General features: G+C 40.7%; 1 protein-coding gene across 2 annotated transcripts in view; it reads left to right on the forward strand.

The window, feature by feature from the left end:
* The window catches only part of LOC140197964 (kinesin heavy chain), a 146,255-nt gene that overhangs the window by 10,386 nt on the left and 114,597 nt on the right, over positions 1–21,272 (forward strand). The window contains exon 1 of one of the 2 annotated variants that reach the window (XM_072258643.1): positions 9,316–9,359. The exons of the other annotated variant lie outside the window; for it this stretch is intronic. Coding sequence (XP_072114744.1) covers positions 9,336–9,359 — 24 coding nt within the window. The 5' untranslated portion in view covers positions 9,316–9,335. Of the gene's footprint in view, positions 1–9,315; positions 9,360–21,272 lie in introns of those variants that run through there. 2 annotated transcript variants of the gene reach the window in all.

Consider the following 21,272-nt stretch of genomic DNA (forward strand, 5'->3'; position numbering starts at 1 on the left):
GATATGAACGTGGAGGGCCACAGGGCCAGGTTTTATCTATGAAAACAATCTCCACTAACCCAGTCTCTTGTCCTTAACTTGAATGCTTCATCTGAGGCAACATCTTGGTGAATCTCTTCTACACCCTGTCCAGTCTGGTGGCGATAACATCAGAGTACTTTAAACAAGAGCTTCATGGAGTTGTTTATTCTGTGTCCCAGCTAATGAAGGCAGATATTCTGCATTGTTCGTTCGTTTTGTGCCGTGTCGTCTGGCATAGGCGATCATGGCCAAACTTGTTTGTGGCAGGTTTGCCATTGCCCTTTTCTGAGCTGTGTCTTACAAGATGGGTGGCCCCAGCTATTATCAATATTCTTCAGAGATTGTCTGCCTGGTGTCAATGGTTGCATAACCAGGACTTGTGATACGCACCAGCTGCTCCCATGGTTTCACATAACCTGGCTCGGGTGTGGTGGGGAGAAGGTTAAGCAAGTGCTATACCTTGCCCAAAAGTAACTTGCAGGCTAGCGGAGGGAGGGAGCTCCATACACCTTTGGTAGAGACGTATCTCCACCCTGCCAGCCTGATATCCTGCATGCATTCTTTAATTACCTTATTGATCTGTACTGCTTCCTCATGGACCATTTAGCTTGTCCACCAAGGTTGCTTTGTTCCTTTGCATTCTCACTGGGTGACTTGTTAGCCATCACTAAGTGCATCATCAGACGGGATTAAATTCTCTCTGTCCTTGCCAACTCATCAATATCATCATGTGGTCCTCAATATTAGCAGCACCACCAAAATTTGTGTCATCTGCAAAATTACTAATCTTAGCTCCATATTCAATTCCAAATTATTAATGTGTACTTTATAATGAATTCTTAAGTGACTCAGCAGCAAAACTCGTGATACATTAGTGTTCATTGACTTCTAGTAACAAAAATCACCCTTTGCTGCCAATTACCTGGATCCCATATATTCAGGCTTTCTAGATCTCTCTTCCATGAAGGGCCAAGTTGAAATTCTTACCCTCAATGTACTTTCAAGTGAAGTCAAGTCACTTTTTATTGTCATTTCGACCATAACTGCTGGTACAGTACAGAGTAAAAATGAGAAAAATGTTTTTTAGGACCATGGTGCTACATGAACAATAGAAAAACTAAACTGAACTATGTAAAACAACACAAAAACTACACTAGACTACAGACCTACCCAGGACTGCATAAAGTGCACAAAACAGTGGAGGCATTACAATAAATAATAAACAAGACAATAGGCACAGTAGAGAGCAGTAGATTGGTGTCAGTCCAGGCTCTGGGTATTGAGGAGTCTGATGGCTTGGGGGAAGAAACTGTTACATAGTCTGGTCGTGAGAGCCCGAATACTTACCGAACTTTTGCCAGATGGCAGGAGGGAGAAGGGTTTGTGTGAGGGGTGTGTGGGGTCCTTCATAATGTTGTTTGCTTTACGGATGCAGCATGTGGTATAAATGTAATGGCGGGAAGAGAGACCCCGATGATCTTCTCAGCTGACCTCACTATCAGCTGGAGGGTCTTGCGGTCTCAGATGGTGCAATTTCTGAACCAGGCAGTGATGCAGCTGCTCAGGATGCTCTCAATACAACCTCTGTAGAATGTGGTGAGGATGGGGGGAGGGTGGTGGTTGGGAGATGGACTTTTCTCCGCCTTCGCAGAAAGTAGAGAGGCTGCTGTGCTTTCTTTGCTATGGAGCTGGTGTTGAGGGACCAGGTGAGATTCTCTGCCAGGTGAACACCAAGAAATTTGGTGCTCTTAACGATCTCTACAGATGAGTTGCCGATGTTTCGCAAAGAGTGATCATTCCGTGTCCTCCTGAAGTCAACATCCATCTCTTTTGTGTTGTTCACATTCAGAGACAGGTTGTTGGCTCTGCACCAGTCTGTTAGCTGCTGCACCTCCTCTCTGTATGCTGACTCATCGTTCTTTGCTACTACTATGAAAAATTCAAACAGGTGTTGAGGAACTGAGTGGTAGGGAAAAGTTGAATGGGTTAGGGCTACCTTCCCTGGAGCGTAGGAGAACGAGGGGAGATTTGATGGAGGTGTACAAAATTATGAAGTGTATAGATAAAGTAAATGCAAGCTGTTTTTTTCCCCACTACGGCTGGGTGAGACCTGAAATAGTGATTGTAGGTTAAGGGTGAAAGGTGAAATGTTTAAGGGGAACATTGGGGGAAACTTCTTTACTCAGAGGCTCAAACACGAGGAAATCTGCAGATGCTAGAAATTCAAGCAACACACACAAAATGCTGGTGGAACGCAGCAGGCCAGGCAGCACCTATAGGAAGAAGTACAGTCGACGTTGCAGGCCGAGACCCTTCGTCAGGACTAACTGAAAGAAACTGTACTTAGACTGTACTTCCTATAGATGCTGCCTGGCCTGCTGCGTTCCACCAGCATTTTGTGTGTGTGGCTTTACTCCGAGGCTGGTGGGAGTGTGGTACAAGCTGCCAGCCGAAGTGGTGGATGCAGGTGCGAGCTTAACATTTAAAGGAAATGAGTGGGAAGGGGTGTGGAGAGGTGCTGGTTGATGGGACCAGGCATATTGATAGTTCAGTACAGACAAGGTGGGCCAAAGGGCTGACTCAATTTTACACAGGACTTCCCCTGAGAAGGCCATGCTGATTATTTTTCTGTAATACTTGCCTTTCAAAGTGTAAGATAATCTTGTTCCTCAGAATTTTTCCATCAACTTCCCTACCACGGATATTAAATGTACTGGCTCATAATTACCTGGCTTATCCTTGCTGCTCAAATAACAAATAACTATTTTCAACTAACAATTCCACATTCACTGTTGAATGGTCATCTGGTTCCTCGCCTGTGACTACTAAAGATTTAAAAACCTCTGCCAGAGCCCCAACAATCTCTTCCAGCGCAGCCTGGGATTGATCTTACCAGGCCCTAGGGATTTAATCACCTTGAAGCATACTAAGACATCTAATACCTCAAACTTTTTAATGGAAACCTTGTTCTAGAATTTCACTTCCTTACTGAATTTATCAATATATCATCCTTCTCCTTTAGAAGTATTCATTTAAGATCTCACCCACACCCTTTGGCTCCAGGCACTGGTTGTTCCTTTTGGTCATAATGGACCTTACTTTATCCCTGCTAATCTTCTTGCCTTTAATGTCCTTAAGTGCCCTAGAATTTTCCTTAGTTCAGTTTGGTGGTGACGTTTTATACTCCCCTCCTTGCCCTGCTATTTCTGTATTCCTGAAGGGTCTTCCCCTACTGTTAGTTCTCTAAGCTTGCCACATGCCTCTTTCTTTATCCAAATCTCTATCCCTTGATATCGAAGAATGCTTGGACTCGTTGGCCTTGCCAACAACTCCTTTACAGCATCAAGTTGGCCCTGTATTCTCACTTTTTAACAACTCCCATTTTATAGACTCCTTGTGATTATCCGCTCCCACTCTACCTTTGCCAGGTCCTGTATTATAACATTGACCACTGTAACCTTTGCCCTTTTTCAGAACTTCAATTTCTAACCATCCTCACCCTTTTCCAGAACCACTTTGAAACTTACTGTATTATGTTTCCTATCTCAAATGCTCTTTGAAGGGTGCCCTTTTGGCCAGCTACACACAATACTGTGCAAAAAGTCTTAGGTGTGTGTTTGTGTATATTTACATTATATAATATATATGATGCCTGAGACATTTGCACAGAACTGTGTTTGTCATTGTGAAGCGGAGGACGAATGTGTAAATCTGGCAGGATAAAAGATGTTGGGAATGGTGAGGGTTGAGCACTGTGGGGGAGGTGTGGGATAGATGGCGGAGGAGCGCCAGGGTTGAGAGGTTGGCACGGGTGCAGACACACCAATCCCTGAGACACCAGGCAAGGTTATTCAATTCCAATTGATTTATTGAACTTTCCAGATTGTCTTTCTGGTGCTTCCCGCTCCCTCACCACTCCCTTCCCCTTTTCCCAACCATGAATCCCTTCTCCCTGCCCCCATCCCACTCTCAGTCCACAGATAGAGACCGATATCAGTATCAGATTATCATCACTCACATATGCCATGAAATCTGTTTATTTTTGTGGCAGCAGTACAGTGCAATATAAAGAATTACTACAGTGTTGTGCAAAGGTCTTGAGCACCCTAGATATATGTGCCTAAAACTTTTGTTCAGTGCTGTACCCTAAAATGAAGTTTAGTTGGATGCATTTTATTCTTCTGCTTCCTTAAATTCTTTATTTTTAAGGTGGGATTAGATGATTTTTGTTTTGCACAACATACCAGTGTAAATTCTTTTGTGATGTTTATATATTTCGAAGTTGCAATTCTGCTTTTTTAAAAAAAACTTTTTTATATAAAAATCAAAGTTCCAACCTTTATTTTTGCATTTTACTATCTCCATGTAAATTCCTCACCCTTATAGACACTAAATCCTCTGCATTTTTTTTAGTGGTAATGTAGTTGAATTTTTCAATACATAGGCTGATCCACAGAGCCTAGACTGGTTTCTGCTCACCTTTAACTGCTCTAAAGTCGTCATGTAAACAACGGTATTTGCTGATTGAGTTACATCTGAGGTGTGAGCAGACATTCCATTGAAATGAGCTGAGATGACATTTAGAAGACAAGGAGAACCATTGCTGTAGGCAGCAGGAACAAAGATAAACAAAAGGAGAAATTGTTTGTTGTGCACTGAATGGATGAATTTGAATTTAATCAGATGTAGGAAAATAATTTTAAAAATGCTTTGAGAGTAGCTACTAAGGGCTAATGGAAAAATATAGCTGAACTGAGAGTTATTATTTGACCAGTGTTGCAATCTTGATAATGTGAAAAACAGTGGTTCAATTGACATATAATTGTAATGAGTCGAAATTTAGAAATGAGTTGACAACCCATGCTATAAGCTACGAGTATGGGATTGTAGACTGATCCTCCTTTGTTAATATTTTTCATGGGAAATACTGAAACTCCATTTCACTTCATAGAATAGTTCCATGTCATTTAATAATCGATCGTCTGTCATTTGAGTAATACCTTGAGATCGTTTGCATCCAGATGAACAGGGAGCAGTTTGCTTCCACGTCTAATTCAAGCTACTTCATCTCTTTATAAACTGTGCTGGGTCAGCAGTCTAGATTATTTACTGAAATCTTATTGATATAAAATGGTTTGTATGCATGGATGTTGCTGTATTTTTAGTTTTGGACTGGCTGGCTGTTCTCCTGAACTAAGGTTTCTTATTGAAAATCTCGTCTAATCTAGTTTGCCAAATTGTGTAAGACCTAACATCTGCAATGAAATCTGAAATGCTTCCCACCCATCTTCTCTACCCACTTTAATGGTGTATTTGAAATATATGTTTAATAAGTAAGTTGAAAGACATTTTAATGGAAAATGTTAGGAATGCTTAATGGACATATTGATCTCATCCAAGTGTTAACATTTGCTAAGAGAAACATTGTCATTATGGATAATTTATTTACCCATAACAATTTTATTTAGCCCACTTCTTGATGAGCATATTTAAATTGAATATAGTAATTATACCTGAAGTCATAATTATTTCCATTCTGACATTGTGCCAAGATGAGGCCACCTCAGGGCAGAGGAGCAACACCTTGTATTCCACCTGGGCACCCTCCAACCTCATGGCGTGAATATTGAATTCTCCTTCTGGTAAACAATTTCACCCGCCCCCACCTCAATCCCCACTCCCCACTCTAGCCATTTATTTCTCACCTGCTTATTACTTCCCACTGGGTCCCATCCTCCTCCTCTTTTTCCTGTGATCCACTTTCCTTTACCATCAGATTCTTTCTTCTCCAGCCCTTGACCTTTCCCACCCACCTGGCTTCACCTGCCACCTTCTAGCTAGCCTCTTCCCCCCCCCCCCACCTTTTTATTCTGACATCTTCCCCATTCCTTTTCAGTCCTGTAGAAGGGTCTCGGCCCAAAACATCGACTGTTTATTCATTTCCATAGATGCTACCTGACCTTCTGAGTTCCTCCAGCATTTTGTGCATGTTGCCCTGGAGGCATAAGCCTGTAAGTCTTGCATGTTCTTCTGTTAACTTTACTTTCAAGTGGATATTTGACTGAGTCTTCACCGCGGGACCCCTCAAGATGAGCATGAACTTCACCAGCTACTCTTTCATGTCCATGGTGATTATGCTAGAAGTGAGTCAGCGGACTGCTTCATATTGCAGAGGACAGCAACATTTTGTTGCATTGTGCTGTAAGCCAAAGGATAATTGACCTGTTTCCCATAAAAGTGCTATCCAGACTGTTGAGTGCAGTATGATAGCAATTGTTCCAGTCAATTAGTGAAAAGTCCAGTAGATAAAGACTCAGCGCATGTACATTGATCATAGTTCTGTGCTCTTAAGTAGCTGACAAGCTTAACTGAAGAATTTTCAAATGTTGATAAATCATTCAATATAAAATCAAGTGGTAATTCATTTCAGGCGTCTGAGTTGTGTTTTAACAGGAAATATAGTTCTTCCTTGGACTGAAGATTCATCGACTTGCTCATCTTTGTTCTACTGTGAATGCCTGTAAGAAAATGAATCTCAGAGTCATATATGGTGACATATATGTACTTTGATCATGTTTACTTTGAACTTTGTATAGTATTAAAATTTGCACTCATTAGTGAGACAGAGAGCCTGTTGAGATGTCGAAGTGTTGGGATGGACAGTAGTTTTTGATGGATTCTAGATCATGGTCTCTGGGGCTTTGCTATTGCATGGTGGATGGGGGTTCTGATGCTTTTGCTGGAGTAAGTGGGAGGAGTGGGAGGGTTGGTGCTTTTTCTGCTGGTGTGGGAGGGGAGGCTTTGTGTTCTAATGTTCTTTGTCATTCCTTCTTTGGATTTTTATCTCTGTTTTGTGGATGTCTATGAAGAGTAAAAATTTTAGGTTGTATGCTGCATACATTCTCTGATATTAAATTGAACTTTTGAAATTGTATCATATTTTATCATGCAACAAAAGATTGCTCACCTGTGTTCAATATTTTAAGTTCACATGATTTGCATTTTGTTTCAGTAAGGTGGAATCGATACTTGGAATTACACATGGAAATAAAAGAAAGACTTGTATTTACATGGTACCTTTCACATCCATTTTGGAACATGACTAAATCCCTGATTGCAGCCACTGTTGTAATGAACGAAGCACTACATTAGTGACCAGATGCACTGTTTTTGAAATATTGATATAGGGTAAGCATTAGTCAGAACATCTAGGGTATCTTGCCAGTAATTCTGGTAGCTCTGAGGGTTAGGATATCTTCAGGAAAATTCTTAACACATCATTGTTGTTAATTCAAATTGGACAAAACCCAAATTTGAGCTCAGAATCCAAATCGGGTTTACTGTTCATTCACTGAGATAAAGCATGCAACAGGCCCTTGCGGCCTTTTGAGCTGCAATGCCCAGCAATCGCCAGTTTAACCCCAGCCTAATGATGGGACAGTTTACATGACCGATCAACCTACTAACTGGTAGGTCTTTGAACCGTTGGAGGAAACCAGAACACTCAGAGATAACCCACGCGGTTACGGGGAGAAAGTACAAACTCCTTACAGGAAGCAGTGGGAATTGAACCTGGGTCACCTGCACTGTAAAGCCTTGTACAAATCACTGTGTCACCGTGCTGCACCCAGCATATATTGTGAAATTTGTTGTCTCTGCAGCAGCATACAATGCATTACATAGTAATGGGGAAAAAAACTGAAGATTATGAAGCATTTTTTTTCCCTTATCCTGCTGAATATTTCCAGCGTAATCTGTTTTTACTGTGTGTTATGATGGAGTCTGTTTTGACAAGAAAGACATCCTCTCCACATCCTATACAAGAAAAAGCTAATTGTTAACTTGATTGCCTTAGAAAAATGTAATCACTTGGGAAGATTGTATGACAGGATGGAAAACTGAAGCGAATGAATGATGCAGAAGTTGGTGGGGTGGCTGGGAGAGGTTGGTGAAAAGGCTTGCTAATTGTACCTAAATCTTTCTGGAACATTTGAATGAGTAGAGGACAAGGTAAAACAAGCAATGCTCCAACTGTGAGGTGCAGAATTCTGCAGTGGCAGAAATCTATGAATGCGGAAAGGTTCAACAGCTCTGAGCCTCTGTGGAGAGAGGACAAATTGATTTTAGACTATGACCAAAATTGGCCAGTTCTGACACAAACTTGGAAGTCTGGTTACATCTACAAGGAATGCTGTCACAGGAAAGCAGCACCGATCATCGAGGACCCCCATCGCCCAGATCATGCTCTCTTCTCGCAGCTGCGATCAGGAAGGAGGTACAGGAGCCTCAGGACCCACACCACTACGTTCAGGAACAGTTATTACCCCTCAACCATCAGGCTCTAGAACCAGAGCCAATAATTTCACTCACCCCAACAATGAAGTGTTCCCACATCCTATGAACTTGATTTCATGGACTCTTCGTCTCATGTTCTCAATATTTATTGCTTATTTATTATTATTAATATTTTGTTTGTTTTTTTTTCTTTTTGCATTTGCACAGTTTATTGTCTTAGAACACATAGTCATAGTCATACTTTATTGATCCCGGGGGAAATCAGTGATTCACTCAGTCAGCAACAGCTTCTTCCCCTCTGCCATCTGATTTCTAAATGGACATTGAACTCATGAACACATGAGTTATTGAACTTATGCACACCGGCTGTTTGTCTTGTGAGTGATTTCTGCTTCATTGATTCTGTTGTTTCTTTGTACTTACTGTGAATTCTCGCAAGAAAATGAATCTCAGGGTTGTATATGGTGACGGACATGTACTTCGATAATAAATTTACTTTGAACTTTGAAACATTTGAATTTTTATGTTGAATTCCGAGGAATTCAATTTGCAAATCTGGTGTTCTGTGAGATTATGTTGCAATAGATTCAATAGTTACTGTCAAGAAGGAATTGAATATAATACATGAAAGACTGGAGTGGAGGAGTTGGTTAGGGTTAATTAGATTGCTTTGTCAAAGAGGCACAATGATCCAGGTTGCTAAATCCTGTGATTAAGGAGGGTTTCTTATGTTGCGTCTTCTGTTAAAGGTTCATCAGCTGAGCCAGTCTTTTCCAGACAGAAGGTAACCAGAGATGTTGAAGGTGGTGGGAAAACACTTACGAGTTCCAGCACAACAGTGTTAATGAAAGACGTCCTGAAGCCAGGCCACCATGGGGTCAAAGTCATCAGACACCTGTCGATCTCACAGCTGTCCTCAGCTGTACTACAGCTGAAGTTTAATCTATGGGGAGAGGGAGTCTCTGGCTTCACAAATTTTAACAGACTCGTAGGACCAGACTGTAGTGGTATTTTTGAAGATGGTGCATTTTATATCAACAAAAGTAAGTGTTTTATTATAAAGAATACATTAATTCCAGGGATAAGATGGATTTTTACAATATAAAGAGGTAGAAGGGATTATTATTACAGTGCTGTTTCTCACTGTCCATGAAAAATTGTGGAATTATCCTTAAAATGAATAGTTACAGGGTATCTGAATAGTATGTAAACTTTTGAAGCTTTTGTAAATTTGTAACAGGCGATATCATTATTTACATATTGTGACCGTTGATCTTTCTAAATTCTTAACACATTAATCCAGGCATTGCATTGCAGTCTATAGGGAATAACACAGTCGTATAAAATTGTTGGCTGTCATCACAAAAGGTTCCTTTTATTAAAATGGTGATGCGAAGACAGAATGAACAGCAGCCTCGATGGTGTTGCTTGGTTGAGTGAGGCTATAGCAGTAAGTCATGTGCTGAGCCATTTTGCTACCTGGGATTTTCATTGTTAGGTTTTTGAAGCTGGTGGCAAAGTTATGAAAGAGGCCAATAAGTTCACCAGATTGGTTTCATGATTTTGAAGAAAAATCTTTTATTTGATATTTTCTTTTACCATAAGTATAAAGGTGCAAGCAATAGGCATAATACATTTCACTTGTGTACAAAATATAAAAAACTGTCTTAACAAATGGAGAAGGTGTAGACATGTTTGAATACCTCTGAGAATGAATGTTTAAAGAGAGAATCATATCATTATCTCCTTCTTGAGACGTGCAAAAAAATTCCTCGTGTCTTTTCTATGGTGCTCTCAAAGTGTTTAATCTTTTCTCGTCTCTTAATCTATTTACAACACAGATCAAATCCTTGTAATTTTCAAACTAAGATGGAACAGTTTGTAAGTCAAACAGACAGGAGCTGCTTCTATATGGTTGTACTAATCTTTTTATGTGGTACTCTGGCATCTTAATGCCATGAGTACCTAATATGTCATTTAAAATGCAAAACAAACTTAGTGACTGCTTTGCTTCTTCTCTGTCGCAAAACATTTTCAACCATGCAGTGCCCAGTGAGGAGCCACCTGATTGTATCCTGGATGCCGTAAGGTTACAAGTAGATCAGGGGGTCCCCAGCATTTTTTATGCCATGGATCCCTATCATTAACTGAGGGGTCCTTGGACCCCAGGTTGGGAACCCCTGAAGTAGAGACTTGTACAAAAAGAAAAGTTATTTGGAAATTTACTGGACCAAAACTGTGTAGTATATGAGGTTAGATCTTGTTCCTTTTTTAAAGTTGCCCATGAATATTTAGTCTGCACAATATCTGCCTGGTTAGACCTTGCATTTGCAGACCTGTTTGGATTCCAAGATGCTTTTTTACCATGTCCTTAACAATAATCAAGTGCTTTTTAACATGAAAATTCAACTTAAATACAAGAAAGTCTGCAGATGCTGGAAATCCAAAATGACACACAGAAACGTTACAGGAACTCAACAGGCCAGGCAGCACCTATGGACACGAATAAACAAAGGACGTTTCGTGCTGAGACCCTTCCTCAGGATTGGAAGGGAAGTGGGAAGATATCAGAATAAAAAGTTGGGGAGAGGGGAGAGGAAGGAAGATAGCTTGAAGGTGTTAGGTGAAGCCAGGTGGGTAGGAAAGATAAAGGGCTGGAGAAGGAAGAATCTGATTGGGGAGGAGAGGGGATCGTACGCGAAAGGGGAGGAGGAGAGGACCCGAGGGAAATGACGGGTAGGTGGGAAGAGGTAAACGACCAGAGTGGGGAATAGAAGAAGAGGGACGGGTGAGGAGAATATAACTTGGTGGAGTGGTGCCTAGCCATCAGCTTTTGTCTTTAACTTTTGCACCATTTTTAAAAAAATCCAGTTTATCACTGGTGAATGAATTTAAGAATCATCCACTAAGATAGTTCTGTATTTTTTCATTGTGTGTCTCAGCATGTAGATGTTGGAAAGGGAGACTTTAGTAGCTTTTGTATTCAATAATGACAGTAACTTTCATAAGACCATGACACATAGGTGCAGAATTAAGCCATTCGCACCATCGGAAGTGCTCCACCATTCTATCATGGCTGATTTATCATCCTTTTCAACCACATTCTCCTGCCTTCTCCCTGTAACCTTTGACTCCCTGACTAATTAAGAACCTGTCAACCCCTACTTTTAATATACTCAGTAACTTGGCCTTTGCAGCCCTCTGTGACAATGAATTCCAAAGATTCACTGCCCTCTGGCTAAAGGAATTTCTCCTTGGGTGTTTTTTGACTTCTCAAATTCATCATCAAAATCATGGGCTTTCCCATAATGGACATGGTGGCCCTATTTTGTTCAGTGAATGGTCTCAGCAATAAAAAAGATTTCCAGAGATGTGATGACTTTGGGTGTTGATAAATGAGCACCTAAAGATCATTATGTTGAATTGTCAGATACAAGAGAGTTTAAGTATTTTGATTTTCTCTGTCCGTTTAATATGAGCACAATAAGACGAAAGAGAAAGATGAGCTTTAATTTGTCACATGTACGTCAAGACATACTGTGAAATGCATTGTTTGCATCAAATCAATTCGGAGAGGATGTGTGCTTGGTATAGTCCACAAGGGCTTCCAGAGACAACGTAGTATGCCCTCACCCTGCTAACCCTAAACTGTGCTTGTTTGGACTGTGGGAGGAAACTGGAGCACCCGGAGGAAACCCACACATTCACAGGTAGAAGGTGCAAACTTCTCACAAACACTGGCAGGAATCGAACCCTGACTGGCGATCATTGGCGCTGTTAAGCCATTGCGCTAACTGCTATGCTACCTGTGACGCTCCACCCATTTGCACCTTTACTATTTCTGTGCATTAAATGTTTCTTTGCGTCCTTTCTTGCTTGACAATCTTGTATTAATTGTTCTGCAGCCCAAATGATTTGTGAAAGTAGATACGTTGCAATCATTAAGTAAGCTACTAAATAAGGATCTTTCTTTGTGAGCAGAAAGTAGAAGATGGTGAATGAATTTTTACAATTTCTTAGTTGGGTCCTGTGTTCTAAAATGTACAAAATACAACACCTTATGTCAATTTGGATGAACCTTATGAAAAAATTACTGACTTTCTCAGTGAATTAGAGCTCTGTCCTTCAAACAAATTAACAAGTCAATTAGCCGGAGGCAGATTTTCATTATGGGAATTAAATCCAGACTCAAAGGAAATATTAATCTGCCATCCTTCCTTCATTATGCTTGGTCGAACTGTTATCAAACTTTTCCTGATTTTTGCCATCTGTATTTAGGAGTCTTCATCCAGACATTTCCTGCTTTCCCAAAATTTGATCCCGGGGGATTTCCCTCTGCTGTTCTTGCTTTTGAGTTGCTTCTCAGAAACTCACCAGTTAAATTAGCAAGACTGGTATTGTGAAACGATACAAAGCATGGACTTTGGATTCCAGAATGGACACGACAAGCCCCTTCACTAGAGGTGCTACCCCTCCCTGAACACCCCAAACACCCCTTCATTCCATAGAGGGCAAATTACCATCAGATTTCTGCAAAATGCTGCTGCTATTGTTCATGGTAGTAGTCAAGCTGAAAATGTCTTCATCTGGCATTTCCTTTTTTTTTAATCCAGCAGTATTTATTGTTATCATTCATTTTCAAATGGGATATGCTTGTCTCAATGGTATGAACTAAAAGAAATTTGGTAGCAATGCTCTGTTTATCTACAGCACCTTTAATGAGGTGTTCTTGCTACAGAAGTCTTTGGTCCCACCACCAGGTTCAGGAACAGTTCTTGCCCTACTATCGGCATGGATAACTTCATTGATGATTACTCTGAACTGATTCTACGATCTACGGACTGACTTTCAAGGACTCCTTACAACTTACATTCTCATAATTAGTTTTATTTGTCAAATTTGACTTCTTTTGCACATTGGTTGTTAGTCTATTTATGTATAGAGTTTTGTAAAGTTCTATTGTATTTGTTATTTTCCTGTAAACGCCCGCGAAAAAATGAATCTGAAGCTAGCATATGGTAACATACATGTACTTTGATAATTTAAATTGAACTTTGAAAGGAAGAGTGATTTAAACCTGACTCCCAGTTTAATAGCATGTGGGATCGGGGAACACTTCGTGTTTTCTTGTATTGGGAGTGCTGTGAGCTGTTTTGGGCCTCTCATCTAAGAAACAATGTGCTGGCACTGGAGAGGGTTCAGAGGAGGTTTACAAGAATGATCCCCGGAATGAAAGGGTTAACACATGAATACTTAATGACTCTGGGCCTGTACTCGCTGGAGGTTAGAAGAATGGTGGGGGGCGGGGAGCAATCTCATTGAAACCTATTGGATATTGAAAGGATTAATGGAATGGATGCTGAAAGTATGTTTTCAGTAGTGGGGGAGTCAAGGACCAGAGGACACAGCCTCAGAATAGATGGATGTTGCTTAAAACAGAGATGAGGAATGTCTTTCAGCAGAGGGTGCTGAATTTGTGGAATTCATTGCCTTATCTGGCATTGGAGGCCAAGTCATTTGAAGTGGAGGTTGATAGGTTCTTGATTAGTAAGGACATTATAGGTTATGGAGTAAAGGCAGGAAAATGGGATTGAGAGGGAAAATAAATATCCATGATGGATTGGTGGAGCCAACTCGATGAGCTGATTGGCTTAATTCTTGTCATATCTTGCATTCTTGTGCACCTACGGCTTTAGCTTCTGTTTATTTAGATTGGTTTTTCTTCTTTTTCAAGAAGGGGAGATGTTGTGGTAGTTATTAGTGTTAATCCTATGCCACTCAGTTAGCCACACCCACCTGAGAGGAGCTCATGTACTGTACAAGCAGAGTTATCAGTGACGTTCTATTGGGTGTCCTGCATGCTGGCGTCCTGGTGTGGGCTCTGCACTCTCCGTCAATGTCAAACACAGCAAGTGTAAAAGCAATAGCTGATCTTGTCATAATTTTAACCAGAAGATTAGATTAAAAGCAGTTCCACCATTCCCCATTACTATGAAGTTTGAACTGGTGTTTTGACTGTGGAAATGTTTTCAATGCCAAAAGAAAATCTGGGAAATTTCAATAATACTGCTGGATCCCAATCACTGATCCCATTAAAGAATGGGGTGTTGATATGCCCATTTTGTGAAAACAGAATTGATATTAGATGCAACCACGCTGGTAAGCTAACAACAAATGCTGGGGGGACCTGGATATCAGTCCACGTTTATAGACTTATCTCCGTGAATTTAACAGTAGATAAAGCAGCTCCAAGAGGACCATAACCTTGTTGTAGTTTGGAGGTTTGCATGACTTAATGACCCGGAGAGTTATGCTGGCTACGGTCAGGGACTTGTGCTTTGGCTCCTGATAGAATCACCTTTGCCAAACTAGTCAAAGGTAGAGGCTGGACTAAGAATGGTCCACTGCCCCTCCAGGTTCGGGGGTTCAGATCAGAACTGACCATCTTGACTGGTAAAACTATTATAGAAATAGCAATGAAGAATCCGCTATATCCGTGTGCAGCAGTAGTCCCGTCTCCACCTGGGACTTGCAAGGCTGACAGTGGTGGAAACTGAGAGGAAGTTATTGGTATGGTGAACGAAGGCCTGAACATTGCCAAGAACAAAACCAAAATTGGCTTCTGGAATGTATGAACCATGTACAACACTGGCAAGCTAGCATAAATAACTGCAGAAATGCATCATTACATTTTCCTGGGTGTCAGAGAAAGCAGATGGACAGAGTCTGGCAGACTAAAAGCAACAACTGATGCAACAGTTTTATACTCCGGAAGAGAAGATGATCAGCATCATGATGGTGTAGCTGTCATTTTGAAGAAAGGCATCGAGAAATGCTTGCTGGAATGGAAACCATCAACAGTAGGCTGAAAGGGAAGCAAACGAACGTGACTGATCCAGTCCTACGCTCCAACTGATGATAGTGATATTGAAGGAAAGGATGTCTTCTACAAACAGCTGTAATCAGAGGTAGAGTTAACACCACACCATGACATAATCATCGTCATGGGAGATCTAAACGCCAAAGTGGGAAATAACAACTCACACTTCACTCGGGTTATGGGTATGTATGAAATGTGGAGCGATGTATAACAATTGTGAAAGACTGGTGGAATTCTGTGCTATGAACAATCTGGTCATGGGAGGGACCCTCTTTCCACACTGTGAAATCCACAAACTGACATGGTGCTCACCCAATGGACATGGCAAGAACCAGATTGATCATTTAATGATCAATGGTATGTGGAGGTGATCTTTGCAGGATGTAAAGGTGAAGAGAGGAGCAGATACAGGAAATGCTCACCATCTTGTTGTGGCAGTGATGAAACTCAAGCTGAGAAATACTGAGACCAGAACACATGTTAAAAAGACATTTTGATGTTGAGAAAGAAGTTCAAGGTCACCAATGTGAGATCTGCCTTCACCATTCAGCTTAAGAACAGATTTCAGGCTTTATAAGACCTTGACGCGAATGTGTTATTAGACAAGATCAACACAATGTGGAAACAATCGCCTCAGTCTTCAAGGAGAACACTAAGGTTTCTCTCAGACACAGAGCTGGAAAGAAGAACCAAAAATTAATGCAGTAGGAATCATCGACAGCCTTGGGAGAAAGATGGAAAATTAAGAAACAGTGCTGGATGCAAAGTCAACATGACCAGGTGTAACTTCAACTGACATGTACTGAAGCTAACAAGAAAGTGAAGAGACTTTTAAGAAAGGATAAGAGAGTCCACATGTAAGACCTTGTAATGCAGGCCAAAAAAGCAGCCAGTCGAGGTTAGCAGGGAAATGTATGCAAGATTTCAAACTGGCATGCGGAAAGTTCCAGGCCAGATCCAGTGGTCCCATGAGAGATTAGAACAGTCTACTTTTGACAACAGAGAAAGAGCAAGAGGCACGATGCACAGAGTATTTCAGAGAATTACTGAATAGGCCACCACCAGAGGAAAAACCTGACGTACAAGAGGCAGCAGAGGATCTTGACATCAACACAGGTTCACCCAAGAAAGAAGAATGTTGCTGCGATTAATCACTAAAGAATAGCAAATTTGACAATTTGAACTGAACTCTTCAAAGATGGACCAAAGGTTGTGACAGCCATTCTGTAACCACCATTTACTATAATTTTGGAGTAGAGACAAGTATCGAAGAATGGAAAATAGGGACTCATTGTTAGGATCTCCAAGAAAGGTGTGCCAAGAAACAACTGGCGTGGCATCACAGTTTTTATCTGTGCCCTGCCGGATTCTCACCAAGGTCATTGTTCAACCGATTATAGATGCTGTCGATCGTATGCTTGAGGAAAGAGTAAGCTGGTTTCAGGAAGAACGAAGGCTGTGTCGACCAGATCTTCGCACTATTACATCACAGAACAGTGCACAGAGTGGCAGAGACAACTGTGTGTAAATTTCGTGGACTTTTAAAAAGGCCTTTGATAGCATCAATAGGGAAAGTCTCGAGCGAATTCTCAGATTATACAGGATCCCTTCCAAAATCATCCAGTTTATCCAGAGTTTCTGTGCTAATTTTACCTGCACAATTGGAGACTGCAATTTGAGCTTTAAAGTGAAGACAGGCGTCAGGCAAGGCTGTGTGATGTCAGTGATATTATCTAACCTGATGATTGACTGGACTATGAGGCAAACAACAAAAGATAAGCAGAAGGGCATTAGGTGATCCCTATTCTCTACTTTCGAATACCTTGACTTGGTGGATGACCTCGCATTGCTATCACATACATACCAGCACATACAAGAGAAAACTCCGTGCCTGTGACCCTTTGGTGGACAGGTTGGACTCAGAATCAACCAGAGAACAACTGAGACCATGGTCTTCTATAGGGTCTCCTCCTTCAGTCAAGGCATATAGCGTCGACTTAACCAGCACCGGCAGATTCATCTACCTGGGCACCATCATTTGGCAGGATGGTGGGACCAAATTTGACATCCAGTGCAGACTCAGCAAAACTGGAAGCATCTTCAGATCAATGTGCAACACATGGGGATCTACCAAATACAGCATCCTTATCAAGGTGAAGCTGTGAGGTGTGTTCTGTCCACACTTTAGTATGGGTCAAAATGTTGGTAAGAGAGGCCAATTCCATCATCACGACAGCATTTCATTGGACTCCTGAAGGGCAGAGGAAACGTGAGAGACCAAAGCAAACTTGGTGCCGTACGGTAGAGACAGAAATAAGGACCCTGAACCACACCTGGGGCACAGTAGAGAAGATGGCCAAGGACAGACAGAGATAGTGGACCTTTATTGCTGCCCTAATTGCCAGTGGTGTAACGAGCGCTAAGTATAACAGTCTTATTTTATGACATGAAATGAGGTTCTCAATGATACTATACTTCTGTGATGTCAGAATTTCAGCCGATGAGTTATAATGTCTGAAACAAGACAGATAATTTGTTCACAGCCAAGTTAGGGATAATTATTCACCAGGGCACCAGACATGGCTCAGTGCTTTTAATATTATGTTGTACAATTATTTCACTTTTGTTCTAGGGATTATTCATTTGCTTTTGTAAGATAATTTTTTTAAACCAAAAAGAAGCTTGTAAAACTCTTCAAATGGTATTAACAAATTGCAGATGAAGTACACCATAGTAAATTTCTCCAGAAAGCTCTGTCTAGCAGTCTGCATTGGGTTAAAATACAAAAGGTCCAAATATATGCTTGTCTTGAGCAGGGCATCTCAAATTTATCTGTGTTGTCCTCAGTGAAATTCATCTGAGAGACAGAGTACAATGTCATGAAATACCTTCCTGGATCATTTAGCATTCCCAGGGAAGGTATGTGTTTATTTATTTAGAGATGCAGTGCGGAATTCTGCGGGGTTACCCTGCAACCCTGACCACTCCCAATTTAACCCTAACCTTATCATGGGACAATTTACAATGACCAATTAACCTACTCGATATGTCTTTGGACTGTTTTTGGAAACCGTAGTACCCGGAGAAAACCGGGTCATACACAGACTCCTTACAGGAGACGCTGGGATTGAACCCCAGACTCTGGCGCTCTGAGCAGTAACAGCGTTGCCTAACTGCAGCGCTACCGTGGCACTCAATTCCCGCCATCCGCAATGGTGTATCCCTCCTTAAACAGAGTTGGCCCATTCTGGAGAGTTGATTCGTCACTGATTTAGCAGATGCTTATGATCATTCCACAGCTGCTCAGCTGACATAGAACAATGGGTCCTGTTTCTGTGTGTAGGCAGCTGGTTAAACCAAGGCTGCTCAGTTGTGAGAAATCTATTGGGGGAGGTGTCGAGCTGGAGGTGGTTAAATTCGCAGTCAGCTTTCATTTCACACATTTTCACTCAAAAAGAGGTTTGTTTTTGTAGCCTCCTTGCTACATTTTGTTTGAGCCGAGGGCGAACGGGACAATAGCGGTATGACCGTGCATTTATCATTTGTAATTGATGGATTATATTCAGAAGGACAGACTTTCGTCATGAAACAAGTTTCAGGAGGTCATGTGCCTGGTGTCCTGTTGCATTATTATCCTGTGTGTTTGGTTTTCATGATGGTTCAAGACTTATACTTGTGCAAATGTTATAAGGAGAAGAAAGAAAATGAACCAAAGACCCAATAAATTTAAAGATTCAAAGTAAATTTATTATCAAAGTATGTTTGTAGTATACAACCCTGAGATTTATCTTCCCTGCAGACAGCCACGAAATAAAGAAAACCATGGAACTGTTCAAAGGAAGACATCACCCCACCCCATGCACAAAAAAAATACTGTAAACAGCAAAAAAAGAGAGAAAAACGTAGAATATAAAACACAAAATCAAAAGAGACCTGAAGTGAAACTAGAAGATATTAGAAAATAAGGTTAGGGGTGGGGGGAATAAGATTCAAAAGAAATTTACTAGACCGAGAAGTAATTCCAACCTGATTAAAAGCCAAAGACTCTAATTAAAAATGCATGATCAGGGAGAGCCGGATTGAATCCTAATTTTCTGATTGTGAAGGTGAATTTTGAAATGCCTTCCGAGTAGAATTAACGTAAAAAGTACAAGAGAGGCTCAGAACTCAAACTCTGCTTCTGATCACTGAATTTAAGAAACTGTCTTTGTCACCAACTGGAGCCACAGGATAAAGTAGATGTAACAGAGAGGTAGAGCAAGGAAAAACAACAAAAAAAACTGCATTGGAAGTTAATAGCATAAATCCAGTATTAATCCAAGTGTTAATCAGCCTGTAATTGGATTGATTTACTGAGTTTGCCTTGCTTTGATAGAATAGAGCTTATTTAGGCGACTGAACTCAATGTTTGCTTGTTGATCTAGGTGCCAGGCCAGACAGAAAAGGTAAGGGTGTCAGGACCCGCAGCGAGGGATGGGCTGGTTCAGCTCGCTCCTCAGCGATATTTACTCAGCTCTGCGCTGAGCTATGGGCCTTGGACTCTTGTTGTGGACTTCAGTTCTGAATGCTATTTACTTGCAGTTATTGCTTGCATGATTTGTTTTTTTCCCTCTCTCTGCACATTGAGTGATCGGTCTTTTTTTGGGGGTTCTTTTGGGTTTTTTTTAGGAGACGCACCTCAAGGTTGTATTATGTACACATACTTTGATAATAAATGTACTTTTGTTATTTAGACTGCAGCTTTGTAACAAAATCAGCCATTTGTGTTAATATCTCCTGTCTGCTGTGTCTGTTAATCGTTTTGTCAAATTCTGTAGTGTCTGATACCATGAAAATACACCACAACTTTCCTACTTGGAAACCCCTCTATTTGAGGCCGTTGTTCTGCAGTTTAAATTTATACCAAATGGTGATTATTTCCATAACCATTCTCAATCTGCTAGGTCTCTTTGTATGATTTTTTTTTCCCTTTGCTGTTAAATGTGGTGTTTGTCAATGGTTGAGGTAATAGGGCCCCTGTCAAATACTTGGGGCTCATGCGCAGGTGATTATGATTCACTTTAAACTTTCAACAAACTACACATGTACACTATAGGCATATTTCTTCATGCATTTTATCCTTTGGTAGAGTGCTGGGTGGTCTTGAACTGTAGAGGTACTGAATTTTCAATGAGTGCAAGCCCATAAGAATTCTTAACATAACCCTAACATTATCTTTTCAGAATACTTTATAAACCTGCAACTGCATTTTTAGTTTACAGTTGTTGAATCGTATTTCTGTGATCTCAACTGTATATGCACAGTACTGTGCAAAGGTTTTAGGCATTTTTTTTAATATATGGTTTCAGATGGTATGGCTTCACAGAGCCCAGGTCTCAACATCATTGAGGCTGTCCAGGATTACCTGGCGAGACAGAAGCAAGCGAGACTGCCAAAGTCTGCAGAAATGTGGCAAGTTCTCCAAGAAGCTTGGAGCAACCTACCAGGCAGCTTTCTTATAAAACTGCATGACTGTGCACAGAGAGAATTGATGCAGTTTTAAAGGCAAAGGCTGGTCACACCAAATATTGATTTGATTTAGTTTTTTTTGGCTGTTTACTGCTCTTTATAGTAATTTTTTGATATTTACAAACTTTTTCATTTTGTTATTTTTGTAAGCATCTTTGCTTTACAGATTTTTTTACATGTGCCTAAGACATTTGCACAGTACTGTATATGGAGTTGAAATTCCACTAAACAGCTTTGAATATACTAAGATTTGAGAACATGTTAGAGCTGATTTTGATATTTACTACATTTCCTGAACATATTGTTATAATTACTATATTTTAAAATATCACAAGTGAGTTTGTACAGTTGATCCAGGTGAAACTTCGCTTAGTTTGGATGTGTGAGGTGTTTTGTGCCATCCATAAAGGGTCCCACTCTACCAATTAGATTTTTAATCATAGCTTTCCAATTACATTTACCTGTGAAAACAGGAACAGGAGGAAATCATTCGGCCTTTTGAGACTGTCCCACTGCAACTTTACAGCATTTTATAACACCATATTGTTATTTTTGGCATTCATTTTGA

Source organism: Mobula birostris, chromosome 5, assembly GCF_030028105.1.
Source record: "Mobula birostris isolate sMobBir1 chromosome 5, sMobBir1.hap1, whole genome shotgun sequence".
NCBI classification, from domain to species: Eukaryota; Metazoa; Chordata; class Chondrichthyes; order Myliobatiformes; family Myliobatidae; genus Mobula; species Mobula birostris.